Source organism: Coregonus clupeaformis, chromosome 2 (genome assembly GCF_020615455.1).
Source record: "Coregonus clupeaformis isolate EN_2021a chromosome 2, ASM2061545v1, whole genome shotgun sequence".
NCBI lineage: Eukaryota > Metazoa > Chordata > Actinopteri > Salmoniformes > Salmonidae > Coregonus > Coregonus clupeaformis.
Window position 1 is genome coordinate 15814574 of NC_059193.1, and position 14246 is coordinate 15828819.

The 14246-nt window shown below is 39.7% G+C and overlaps 1 protein-coding gene across 4 annotated transcripts in view; it reads left to right on the top strand.

The window, feature by feature from the left end:
- LOC121530797 (glycine receptor subunit alphaZ1) overlaps positions 1-4598 on the top strand; it is an 81227-nt gene extending 76629 nt beyond the window's left edge. For all 4 annotated transcript variants that reach the window (XM_041836043.2, XM_041836060.2, XM_041836068.2 and 1 more), the window contains one exon: positions 726-4598. In XM_041836043.2, coding sequence (XP_041691977.1) covers positions 726-1019 — 294 coding nt within the window. In that variant the 3' untranslated portion in view covers positions 1020-4598. The remainder of the gene's footprint in view (positions 1-725) is intronic.
- The last annotated feature ends 9648 nt before the right edge of the window (positions 4599-14246 follow it).

The window sequence follows — 14246 nt, forward strand, 5'->3', positions numbered from 1 at the left end:
AATGGAACCTAGAAAACTAAGGGTTGTGTTTTAGCACAGCGTGTACGCCTATCCATTTGAATTTGCAGTAGAGGTGTTGAATGATTACATTTACATTTTTCAAACCAAGCAAAGACAGATAAGAGACCCTCATTGTTTGTTTGTGTGTGATGAGGTATGCAGGGTTGTGTTAGCTAGCTACCTGTAATTACATTGCAGTAAATAGGAAAATGCCATTTCCGTACATAGCGATGTATGATATCGAGATAACAAGTCCTTTATAACGTGCAAACCTTGCCTCATAACCTTGAGTGATGACATAGCTAAAATGTGAATAGTCGACCCATGCAATCCATATTTATCACGATGCATATCAATGGTAAATTAGATTGTTTCTGGATCATGTTGGACTTTGACGTTTAAGGCTCAACATGATGTGCCTCATTATGTTAATTAATATGTGTCTGCATTACTTAAAGTCCCACTGTGATTTTCACAGCCATTAAATGTGTTTTCAAATTATGAAGTCTGTTAAGAGCCTTTTCATTGAAGGCCCACTATGATTTAAGTCTGTTAAGAGCCTTTTCCTTGAAGGACCACTATGATTTTCAAAGTCATATGTTTTTACAACTTAAGGGGTGGGCCTTTAAGAGATACTGTTTACAGAGAGAGAGAGCAGGCCTGGATATCAAATGTGTAATGGGTTTTTTGATTCCTAACAGAATGAATATTCGGCTGTGTTACAGGAGGATGAGGGCGGTGAGGGCCGGTTCAGCTTCACCGCCTATGGCATGGGCCCAGCCTGCCTTCAGGCCAAAGACGGCATGGCCATCAAAGGGAACAACAACAACGCCCCGACCGCCACTGCCGGCCCTCAGGAGAAAACGGTGGAAGAGATGCGCAAGCTCTTCATCGGCCGCGCGAAGAGGATCGACACGGTCTCTCGCGTGGCTTTCCCGCTGGTCTTCCTCATTTTTAATATTTTCTACTGGCTCGTATACAAGATCATCCGAAGCACGGATGTACACCAGATGACGTAAGCAAGGGAAGAGAGAGAGTTCAATACCACACCATCCTGCTCCCAACCCCAATACTCCTCGCTCTTCACTTGCTCACTTGCTTTTGGTGGCTATCGCCTTGGCAAAGGTAATTTATCAAAGGTAATTTATCAATATTTGTTCTTTTCTTTTCTTTTCTTTCCCCCTCTTTTCTCCTGAATAATCCGGACCAGTGCAATAGAAATGCAGTAAAATGCATGATATATGAATGTGGCAATATATTTACAAAACGATGAAGAAGTAAATATTAAGACTTTTACCGATACATCCAAGAACTTCGGAATTTATGATAACTGAGAATTTAAAGAGAAAGAGTTCGTTTTTTTCGCAACTCGAAGAAGACAGATACTGCATTATAAAGAAGAAGAAGTTGGGGAAACATACAGCACTGTAATATATTATATATCTATCATACATTTAAAAACTGTTAGGCAGCCGTCTGGATGGAACACGAGGGATGGATTTTAAAAGGATTCTAAGATGAGTTAGTGCTTCCATTAATGCAGTGATGCAAGGATCATGTGTCCTATATATCTCAATTTGATTCAAAGTGTGTCGCAAGGACTTGTCAACACTCCCTGAGCCCTCAATAGAAACAGAGATGTGGTTGATGCTGCTATCAACTCTATGAAGGAAACTTGATGAGTGGGGGAGTGAAAATAATATTATATTGTTTGTAACCGCTGTGGTCAACTGTTCCTCTATCTGTCCTCTACTTTATTTCTCAATTGCATATCGTTTTTAATTTACGTGTCAAGTGTACATCATGTTGCTGTAATCAGCTCAAGCTCTTCTTGGGAACGCTAAAGTCTAATTCTAAAGGGACATTTGCCATCATTCACATATCATCATTGTTGCATTAATTTATTTATTTATTAATGTGCTATTTTAAGGATTTGGTACTTAAATCAAAATATGATTAATTCAAAGTGAATCTACACCGGAAAAAGCATTTTTTAAAATCCTGATTCTTCCTAGTCATTTCATTGAAGCTGTACTGTTAACATTGGTTTAGTTCTTTTCATAGCTTATTGCTTGTTGCCTAGTTACAGTAAAATACCCAGCAGGCGATGGAGAAAAATGTAGTGAGTTAAGATTTAACAAGGAAACACCTACTGTACCTTAACAATTATTACCATGGATACATTTACACACATTAATAATGTAGCTATAAAAACATGTATTATTATAATCGTTTACAAAATATGCCTAAAGATATTCACTCAAAATCATGGGAAAAAAAGTTTGATACTTTAACAGCAATGATTAACACAATGTTCTCATTGGTGTATCATACAGTACATTTTATAGATCACACTACCACAGTAGACTGTGCAACTGATTCATTCATTAATTTATTGAACTAGCCAGGGGATTGATTTAAGATACTGAAATCCATTACTTCTCACCAAGCTTTTCTATGCAATAATTAATATATGCAATTATTTTTTTTATTAGCTTTACCATTTACAATACATTATCATGAATTGGTTTGAACTTGTGTGATATCAAGTTTAATCTCAGACATCACAAATCACAGTGCTCATATTTCCAATGGTGGACAGACATACATACATACATACATACAGGATACCTTCATATCTACATCCACAAGCATAATAGAATCTATTCACCCTCCTCCTAGCCCCATCATTCAAAACACATTTACATTAAACTACAAGTGGGCCAAGCTACAGTGGCTTTTCATATTGCATATTTAAAGACATTCTGCTCTCTGTGGCCCCAACCTCTGGCACATTGTTTACCTAGCCTAAAGTGCTGTCACCAAGCCCCAGAAATAAAGACTACACTACTGCTACCACAGGAAATATGGCCTGCGACACATTGTCATGGATGGGCGACTCGGACACAGTGGAAATAAACACTTGTCGAGTGAGTTTTTACATTTAACTTCATTGCCAAATGTTATTTTCCTCTACTTGGTTTATATTCCAAACCAAATAAGTATTTTGTTAACCTATGATCATTGCCTTCCTGGTTCGGTGTTGAACATGATGACATAAGGGGAAAGATGCCAGAACACTTTTGCAACAGATATTATGCACTGGTTCAGGATATTGTTTAGGTTTTGTTGTCGTAACTTAAATCGATGCAGTTCTATCCATTGACTTTCCAGTGTGTGGATAAAGTGCTTCCATTTCTTTTTGTGGTGATATGACGCTATTCAATTAACAATATAATATATTTTGATATGAAACTTTTTCTGCTTCTTCATCCCTGTTTTTTTTTTCTTCTTGAAAAGTGTACTCCATTACTTTTTTAACAGGTCATAGATTTTCAAATGTGTTAATGATAGTTTGAGGTAGTTTGATGTTTGAGGCTTGATGGACTTGCACAAGAGAGTACAACAATATTTTAAATTTCGGTCAACTATTTCTTAAATTCATATTATCTTCTGGTAATTCATATTACCTTCCAGTTGAGGCAGTATTTGTCAAAACATATTTATGTGTTTTTTCAACAGATGGTTAATCTGATTCGAAGGGCTATGTTTTTGTATTAGTGTTATTTTATCCCAACAAATTAACTTTTCAACATGGAGCATACTTACATAATGTATAATGTTATGCTTTTCCCAAAACTATGCATTTATAAAAGTTAATTGCTAAAAGGGGGTTAAAACGTATTGGCCATTTAAAATATCAGCATGGTAATCAATATGTTTTGAAAGTGTCAAAACATTTGTTGATACATATTTATTTGTAGGCCACAATTTTTCAGCACAGATTTTTACCATGAATCTTTCCTCTGTTTTGACTTCCTCAGCCAAAAATATACATTCAGTAAAATGCTATCCAGTGTTGAATATGCAACTAACTAAGAACTAATCATATCATGTACCTCCACTCAACCACCATGATATTCACTCATCCATTCAATAGTCATGGATTGAACTCTTATGCCCTGACCATGTGAAGGATCACTGCACTTGGGAACATGCTATATGGATTTGTTGTAACCAATTGATTACTAAGGAGCATTATTACTAGTGTCCTGTCCAGGGGGTATACTTGTACATCAAGCTGCCTCACGCTACAGAAACAGGAGATAGGCTCCAGGGTTGGGGTCAATTCCAATTTTAATTGAATTTTAATTCAATTCAGGATTTGTCCTGGAATTTGAATTGAATACATGGAAATTAATAAGCAGAAGGAATTGAATTGGAATTGAATTGATGGAATTTACCCTGACCCTGATAGGCTCCTGCCCTACGGGACAAGGGGCAGGGGCTCGGACAAGGCTTACTTTGTTTATTATGATATTGAGATGGAAATTACACTTACTGCTCTGAATAGAGAACTTCAAGAAGGTCTAACGTATTCTAGAACACTGACACATTCTAGAACAAGAATTGTATGTTTAACTTAATTGCTCAGCAGATCAATGTTCAAAGTGTGGAAGTGGTTGGGATGTTCACTGATGGGGGAAATCTCCATTGGACAGATAGGACTTCCTACCCTTCATATCAAGCTGACCTATCATAATGTCAAATATTATTGACAATGAAGGAAGTTCATATAATATTTGGCATATAGGACAGTGTTATATGAACATTTTAAAAGTATGAAATTCAACTAGCATGTTATGATTTATTAGTAATTGCTGATAACAACAGCTGTTTGGTTCTGTTTATTGTATTTGTAATATATCAGATGCCCTGGTTATGGTGATGCACTCACCACCCAGTGATAGAAATGGACAGAAATAACCAGTCATGAACTGAACTGTACACAAACATTTAAATGTTTTTATTAATTTATTTTTATTAATTAGTAGCACAAGTTGGAATGGCCTTAATTTTGGTTTACTTGCTTAAATATTGTGTATTGGCACAAAGTGCACATCTTAATTTGCTAGTTACAGTTATCATAATAATCCAAGAGTGCACTTCAGAAGAAGGAAAAAAGTTCAGCAAATCCTTTTTATTTTTCATTCAAATATGAAAACACTGAATATTTTGCATGAATATAAATACAATGGCAGATATTTTGGGCTTGTACAAAAATGTGAGCAATTTGAAGAAAAAAGGAATGTACAATTTCTGCTGTAAATGTATATAACTAAATATTTATTGAAATATGTCATTATAAGTAATTCCAATTACAATTAAAGGTTTTCTGAACAAAAATCTCTTTACTTTTTTATTTTATTGTCAAGAGTTGGACGGTTGGAGTTGGACTATTGCTTTCTGTTACCCAGCTCAAAGATCCGTTACCCAGCTCAAGGATATGTTACCCAGATCAAGAATATGTTACCCAGCTCAAGTATCTGTTACCCAGCTCAAGGATCTGTGTATGATCATAAAAATAATGAATAATTGCAAACAATAAATCACGTCCGTAGGTTGTTGTATTCATTCTATTGCTACCTAGCAAAAAGCCCTTGAGGACACAAACATTTCTCTCTCCACTGTATGAATGAATTGGGCTTACTATAATTGACTTTTTCAAAAACATGTTACATAAATGTTCCACATTTTGAAAATTAAATACAAATTGAAATTGTAATTGTTACCCTTTTGTAAGGTCATATTCCTAAGATTCAGTGGCCTAAAGGTACATTCACACACTACGGAGACGGAAGGTACGGAGTGTAGCGCGGCGTTCCAATGTCATTTTTTCACCACAAATGATACGGCTCCAGCATTGGATGTACTTCTGTACCACCTGAAAATTGGAGACTCGCCGTATCATTTCCTTCCCGCAGCCGTGGGGGCATAGTTGTTGGTTGGTTCCTTGATCTGATCTATAGGCTATATGGGCTATTCATCAAAGCAGCCTATTTTTCATTGATAACCAACTATAATCTCAGCGACTGTTCAAACAGTAAACCAAATAACAAGAATCCACCCCAAAAAAGGTATTTTGTTTAGGGTTAGCTGACAACGTCATGAAAATGATGCACACGATTCAATGGGGAAGAAGTCCATCTGTTGTTGTGATTCTGGATGGCCAGATAGCTAGCAACAATGACAGGAAGTTGAGAGAATATTTTCTCCCTGTGCTGCTGACGACTGTTTTGGTCTGCTCAAACAGGAGTAATAAAGGCCCAGTGTACTAATTTTGTAGAAAAAAACAATATATATATACACTACCGTTCAAAAGTTTGGGGTCACTTAGAAATGTCATCATCAGCGATTGTGCGTTCGATTACAGGCTCAAAATGGCCAGAAACAAATAACTTTCTTCTGAAACTTGTCAGTCTATTATTGTTGCATGGAATAGCCTTAATTTCAGAAGAAAGTTATTTGTTTCTGGCCATTTTGAGCCTGTAGTCGAACCCACAATCGCTGATGCTCCAGATACTCAACTAGTCTCAAGAAGGCCAGTTTTATTGCTTCTTTAATCAGCACAACCGTTTTCAGCTGTGCTAACAGAATTGCAAAAGGGTTTCGGAGTCTTTTAAAATGATAAACTTGGATTAGCAAACACAACGTGCCATTGGAACACAGGACTGATGGTTGCTGATAATGGGCCTCTATACGCCTATGTAGATATTCCATTAAAAATCAGCCGTTTCCAGCTACAATAGCCATTTACAACATTAGCAATGTCTACTCTGTATTTCTGATCAATTATATGTTATTTTAATGGACAAAAAAAAAAAAATTCTTTCAAAAACAAGGACATTTCTAAGTGACCCCAAACTTTTGAACAGTAGTGTATATATATATATATATTTATATGAAATATTATGATTTATCAGGAGGTGCTGCAGCACTCTCAGCACCCCTACTTCCTGCGGCTATGCTGTCTATAGTGGTAGAACCTGCTGTAGCCAACTAGCTAGCCATGGGCTTTTTTCTCTGTGACCAAAACATGATGACTAGCGAGGGAAGGTGACTCTTCCCTGCTTCCACAAAAATGAAATGACAAAAAATTAAAACAACTTTGCTGTAGCCTCCTTGTGAATGGGACCAGTGAGGATATCACGTAACCACAATGTGTCCGCTGCTCCAAAAATCCCGCTCCACCCCCACGCGCACGCACATCAACGACAGAGTGACGCTTGTAGTGACCTTAAGGCGCCCTGAAACATAACACACACACAATTGGTTAAAAGTGGATTACTCTACAATATGCACACATGTTTCTACTATATTCTATGAATATAGAATATATATACCATATATTACTTGTTAGATATTACTGCATTGCCGGAGCTAGAAGCACAAGCGTTTCGCTACACCCGCAATAACAACGGCTAAACACGTGTATGTGACAAATAAAAATGTGATTTGATTTGATTTAAATGGAATCCATGGTGGGATTCCATGGTGGGATTCCATGGTGGGAATCCATGGTGGGATTCCATGGTGGGAATCCATGGTGGGATTCCATGGTGGGATTATTTTAGGGCACATTTCCTAGTTTTTTGTCAACTTTCAGTGGAGACCCACATGAGGCCTTTCAGAACCACTTTTCTGATTCGTTTTGGTTGTCAAGGTGATTTTCTTAGTTAGTTTCCTTTGTTGTGAGACATTTTGAGTTTGTCTTGTGGGAACGTAACAATGACATATTGCATTTTCTGACTTATAGAGGGAGACCATAGAGAGGGAGACCATAGAGAGGGAGACCATAGAGAGGGAGACCATAGAGAGGGAGACCATAGAGAGGGAGACCATAGAGAGGGAGACCATAGAGAGGGAGACCATAGAGGAGACCATAGAAGGGAGACCATAGAGAGGGGAGACCATAGAGAGGGAGACCATAGAGAGGGAGACCATAGAGAGGGAGACCATAGAGAGGGAGACCATAGAGAGGGAGACCATAGAGAGGGAGACCATAGAGAGGGAGACCATAGAGAGGGAGACCATAGAGAGGGAGACCATAGAGGAGACCATAGAAAGGGAGACCATAGAGAGGGAGACCATAGAGAGGGAGACCATAGAGAGGGAGACCATAGAAAGGGAGACCATAGAGAGGGAGACCATAGAGAGGGAGACCATAGAGAGGGAGACCATAGAGAGGGAGACCATAGAGAGGGAGACCATAGAGAGGGAGACCATAGAGAGGGAGACCATAGAAAGGGAGACCATAGAGAGGGAGACCATAGAGAGGAGACCATAGAGAGGGAGACCATAGAGAGGGAGACCATAGAGAGGGAGACCATAGAGAGGGAGACCATAGAGAGGGAGACCATAGAGAGGGAGACCATAGAGAGGGAGACCATAGAGAGGGAGACCATAGAGAGGGAGACCATAGAGAGGGAGACCATAGAGAGGGGACCATAGAGAGGGAGACCATAGAAAGGGAGACCATAGAGAGGGAGACCATAGAGAGGGAGACCATAGAAAGGTATATGAACACAGAAGGTATGCTATGTGAACACAGACAGTATGCTATATGAACACAGACAGTATGCTATGTGAACACAGACAGTATGCTATGTGAACACAGACAGTATGCTATATGAACACAGACAGTATGTTATGTGAACACAGACAGTATGCTATGTGAACACAGACAGTATGCTATATGAACACAGACAGTATGTTATGTGAACACAGACAGTATGCTATGTGAACACAGACAGTATGCTTTGTGAACACAGACAGTATGCTATGTGAACACAGACAGTATGCTTTGTGAACACAGACAGTATGCTATGTGAACACAGAAGGTATGCTATGTGAACACAGACAGTATGCTATATGAACACAGACAGTATGCTATGTGAACACAGACAGTATGCTATGTGAACACAGACAGTATGCTATATGAACACAGACAGTATGCTATGTGAACACAGACAGTATGCTATGTGAACACAGACAGTATGCTATATGAACACAGACAGTATGTTATGTGAACACAGACAGTATGCTATGTGAACACAGACAGTATGCTTTGTGAACACAGACAGTATGCTATGTGAACACAGACAGTATGCTATATGAACACAGACAGTATGATATGTGAACACAGACAGTATGCTATATGAACACAGACAGTATGTTATGTGAACACAGACAGTATGCTATGTGAACACAGACAATATGCTATGTGAACACAGACAGTATGCTATGTGAACACAGACAGTATGCTATGTGAACACAGACAGTATGCTATATGCATTGATCACACACTGATCTGTTTTATTATTTTTTTCAGGTTTAGAGAGTAGATATTTCTGAGAAATTAAATATTATACATCGTAATTGAAAATAATGTAGACAGAAAGCTCATTAGTGCAAAGCCTCTCCATAGGTTTAAAGTAAACAGCATCTATCTATATTATACAGTGTGCATGCTGCATGAATTGATCTCAGTTTCCCTTTGATAGTCCAATAAATGCAAAGGGTCTGATGGTGATTTGTCTAGCAATCCAATCAAAAGCACTATGGCTGTGTTTGCACAGGCAGCCCAATTCTTATATGTTTTCACTAATTGGTATTTTGACCAATCAGATCCGTTTTGAAAAAGAGCTGGTGTGTGAAAAGATCTGATTTGATTGGTCAAAAGACCAATCAGTGGAAAAAATATCAGAATTTGGCTCTGTCTTAAAGCAGCCTATAAACAGGTTTCCATCAAACCATTTCATGCGGATGAATTACCTGATGCATGAAAAAAAGTAACGACCGGGCTGATGGAATGGATATGCACAGGATATGCCAGTACAATTTTATAAATGTTGACAATTTCTTCGTTGGACATGGTGGGATCTTTTTGTGTCGGTAAAATTAATTATGCGAGAAATAGCGGTGGAAACGCCTTTATGCCAAATGTTGATATAATAACCATCATATTGAAGTAAACTTGGAGTCACGTGACGGTATGTGTGTGGTCCGTGCAGTTTATTGGGCTACAGATGAAATAAGTTATGATGAACTTCACAGGGTGGTGAAAGAGCACATTAAGAGTTTGATGCTCCTTTCCAATAAATATCTTGTTCTGGTGACATGATGATCGATGTGATCGATGCTTGGCTGCAGTTTGACAAATAAACAAATATCGCTCTTATCCATAATCATCTCAAAATGCAGGTAGCCTACCCGCACTGTATCTTCCAGCTATTGGCTAGAGCGCACGTTTGCTATGTAACACCACAATTTTTTTCTGTGAGTTGAAAATGCGATGGAAACCCATGGAACTTTTATTATTCATTCAGTACAATGTAATTTAAACACTAAAGTTATTTTTATGTGCACTACGTCATCACGCACAGCATTTCTATCCGCAATGAGTCAGTTTGATGGAAACTCATCTCTGGTGGGAAAATGCGCATATTGTTTTATGCAGATTTTTAAATATTTGCATGAAAAATCAGTCGCAAATTTGATGGAAACCTAGTTTATGACACTTCATTAAACCAACTGAAGAATAGGTCCCAAATGGCACCCTATGCCCTACATAGTGCAGGATTTTTTTTTTTACCAGCTCTGTTCGAAAGTAGTGCACTATGTAGGGAATAGGATTCCATTTGGGACGGGACCCAGGTCTCCCTCATCTCTTGAGTTATGATGTAAAAATCTCCCGGCACACCGTGACTGACTGAGCTTCCTCCTCCTAAACAGAAAGTAGGCAGGTTTCCATTGACCCAGGTTTAATCGACAAAAGCAATGTCGCAAAAAATAATCATTGGGACATGTGTAATGGAAACGGCAGATATAGGATACATTTTCTAAAGAGATACAACATTTGTATCTGTTCGACAGTCTGGATTTAGCTTTTGTCGAACTTTCTTTATTGCGACACATGATTTAATCTATGATTGCTAAATTTCATCACGTAACTACAAAGCGCCACTTCACATTTAATTCTAAATGCCTGAACTTCCTCCTTTGTCATGTGATATTTTTAGCTGTTGGATGACGATGACCCAATAAAGGACTGGGCTCAATCACGACAGTGCGCCCTAAATAGCACCCGATTTCCTTTAAAGTGCACTACTTACACCATAGGGCTATGGCCAAAAGTAGTGTGCTATTTAGGGAATAAGGTTTATTTTGGGACGTCGTCATAGCTCTGGCTCCTCTGCCCTTGTTCAAGTGAGTGCGTAACAACTCCCTGCCTTCCCCCTCTCCCAGACCACCCGGTCCCTTGGATGGCCCTGCAGTAGCAGTATACTACAGTGGGACTCACTGGAATGACATTACAGCTGACACTGAAAACCACCCCAGGGCCTGAAGCCAGTGAAACATGAAGGCTTTGACAGAAATGTGTTTCTCAGTGTATGAAATAAGAGCATTTGGCCTCCTTCTCTTGTTAAGGAAAAAAAAATATATAGCACTTTTTGGTGTGTGATGATGGTGATAATGATGGTACAGTGAGCCTCTGTGGTTTTACCCAGACATTTGTTTCTCAGTGTTTGAAATCAGAGCATTTGCATTATTTTGTGACGCTGCAAATGTTCCTATTTCACACTGAGAAACAAGCTCCCTAAAATAAGTGATCTGTTTTTGTTGATGGGGATGGGGATGACTAAACCTCTGTGATTTCACCCCGTGATAATGAAGGCTTTTACATGTCTTTCACACGCCAGGATGTGAACGCTAAGAGATGCAAACAGTCTTCATGAGAGACTTGATTGCCTCCAACGTGTGTGTCTGTGTGCTTGAGTGTCTGTGTGCATTCCTGTGTGTGTGTGTGTGTGTGTGTGTGTGCATTCCTGTGTGTGTGTGTGTGTGTGTGTGCATTCCTGTGTGTGTGTGTGTGTGTGTGTGTGTGGCATTCCTGTGTGTGTGTGTGTGTGTGTGTGTGCATTCCTGTGTGTGTGTGTGTGTGTGTGTGTGTGTGCATTCCTGTGTGTGTGTGTGTGTGTGTGCATTCCTGTGTGTGTGTGTGTGTGTGTGTGTGTGCATTCCTGTGTGTGTGTGTGTGTGTGTGTGTGTGTGCATTCCTGTGTGTGTGTGTGTGCATTCCTGTGTGTGTGTGTGTGTGTGTGTGTGTGTGTGTGTGTGTGTGCATTCCTGTGTGTGTGTGTGTGTGTGTGCATTCCTGTGTGTGTGTGTGTGTGTGTGTGCATTCCTGTGTGTGTGTGCATTCCTGTGTGTGTGTGTGTGTGTGCATTCCTGTGTGTGTGTGTGTGTGTGTGTGTGCATTCCTGTGTGTGTGTGTGTGTGTGTGTGTGTTCATTCCAGGGCTCCTCAGGCTATAGGCCCCTCTCTCTGGGTGAGACTGTGGTAGCATCCCAAATGAACACTCTGTTCTAAAATTAGTGCACTATGTAGGGAATAAGTTGCCATCTGGGAGGGGTTTGTCCAGCTGGAGGGTCGTATGCTCGGAGGGTTGTTCCCAGCTGTACCAGGACATTCTCAGCCCATGTGGGTCACAGGGTGGGGATACCAAATATAATACAGCTGGGACGCACTGACAGGTTATGTTGCATCCTCCTCCGCATCATGAATACTAATGAACACAGTCTCTGGCCACCTGCTGGAAAACCTTGGTCCTTGTCAGTGAGGAAATCTACAGCACCATGTTGGGGTGCATTCATTAGGGCACACTGTAGTAACCCTAACCCTAAGTTCAGGCAGTACCACATCATTACAACAAATAAGTGTTAAACAAATCTAAATATATTTTATATTTGAGATTCTTCAAATAGCCACCCTTTGCCTTGATGACAGCTTTGCACACTCTTGGCATTCTCTCAACCAGCTTCATGAGGTAGTCACCTGGAATGCATTTCAATTAACAGGTGTGCCTTTTTAAAAGTTAATTTGTGGAATGTCTTTCCTTCTTTAATGCATTTGAGCCAATCAGTTGTGTTGTGACAAGGTAGGGGGGATACAGAAGATAGCCCTATTTGGTAAAAGACCAAGTCCATATTATGGCAAGAACAGCTCAAATAAGCAAAGAGAAATGACAGTCCATCATTACTTTAAGACATGAAGGTCAGTCAATACGGAACATTTCAAGAACTTTGAACGTTTCTTCAAGTGCAGTCGCAAAAACCATCAAGCGCTATGATGAAACTGGCTCTCATGAGGACCGACAAAGGAACGGAAGACCCAGAGTCTCACCTCTGCTGCAGAGGACAAGTTCATTAGTTACCAGATTCAGAAATTGCAGCCCAAATAAATGCTTCACAGAGTTCAAGTAACAGACACATCTCAACAGCAACTGTTCAGAGGGGACTGTGTGAATCAGGCCTTCATGGTCGAATTGCTGCAAAGAAACCACTACTAAAGGACACCAATAAGAAGAAGTGACCTGCTTGGGCCAAGAAACACGAGCAGTGGACATTAGACCGGTGGAAAGTTGGTCTGGAGTCCAAATTTGAGATTTTTGGTTCCAACTGCCGTGTCTTTGTGAGACGCGTTGTGGGTGAACGGATGATCTCTGCATGTGTATTTCCCACCGTAAAGCATGGAGGAGGAGGTGTTATGGTGTGGGGGTGATTTGCTGGTGACACTGTCTGTAATTTATTTAGAATTCACACTTAACCAGCATGGTTACCACAGCATTCTGCAGCGATACGCCATCCCATCTGGTTTGGGCTTAGTGGGACTATCATTTGTTTTTCAACAGGACAATGACCCAACACACCTCCAGGCTGTGTAAGGGCTATTTTACCAAGAAGGAGAGTGATGGAGTGCTGCATCAGATGACCTGGCCTCCACAATCCCCCAACCAAATTGAGATGGTTTGGGATGAGTCAGACCGCAGAGTGAAGTAAAAGCAGCCAACAAGTGCTCAGCATATGTGGGAACTCCTTCAAGACTGTTGGAAAAGCATTCCAGGTGAAGCTGGTTGAGAGAATGCCAAGAGTGTGCAAAGCTGTCATCAAGGCAAAGGGTGGCTATTTGAAGAATCTCAAATATAAAATATATTTTGTTTAACACTTTTTTGTTTACTACAGTTTTGATGTCTTCACTAATATTCTACAATGTAAAAAAATTGTAAAAATAAAGAAAAACCCTTGAATGAGTAGGTGTGTCCAAACCTTTGACTGGTAGTGTATATATATTTTTTTTAGGAACTCAGTCGGTGTCTCAACTTACTGTTAAGAGTTAGAATAATAGAATACACGAGGTGCAATTTCGAAATGTGGTTGTGCATCAGCAGTCACTCAATTAGCCCATGTCAGGTGAATGTTTTTAGATAGGTAAGATAGTCAATATAAACTTATAGTAAGCGTCATTGGATTAGCAACCGGTGGGGCCCATTGATAATCAGTTATCATACTAAAAACTGCAAACATTTGCCTCCATCCTAATGCAAATGTGTAGAACTGCAGGAC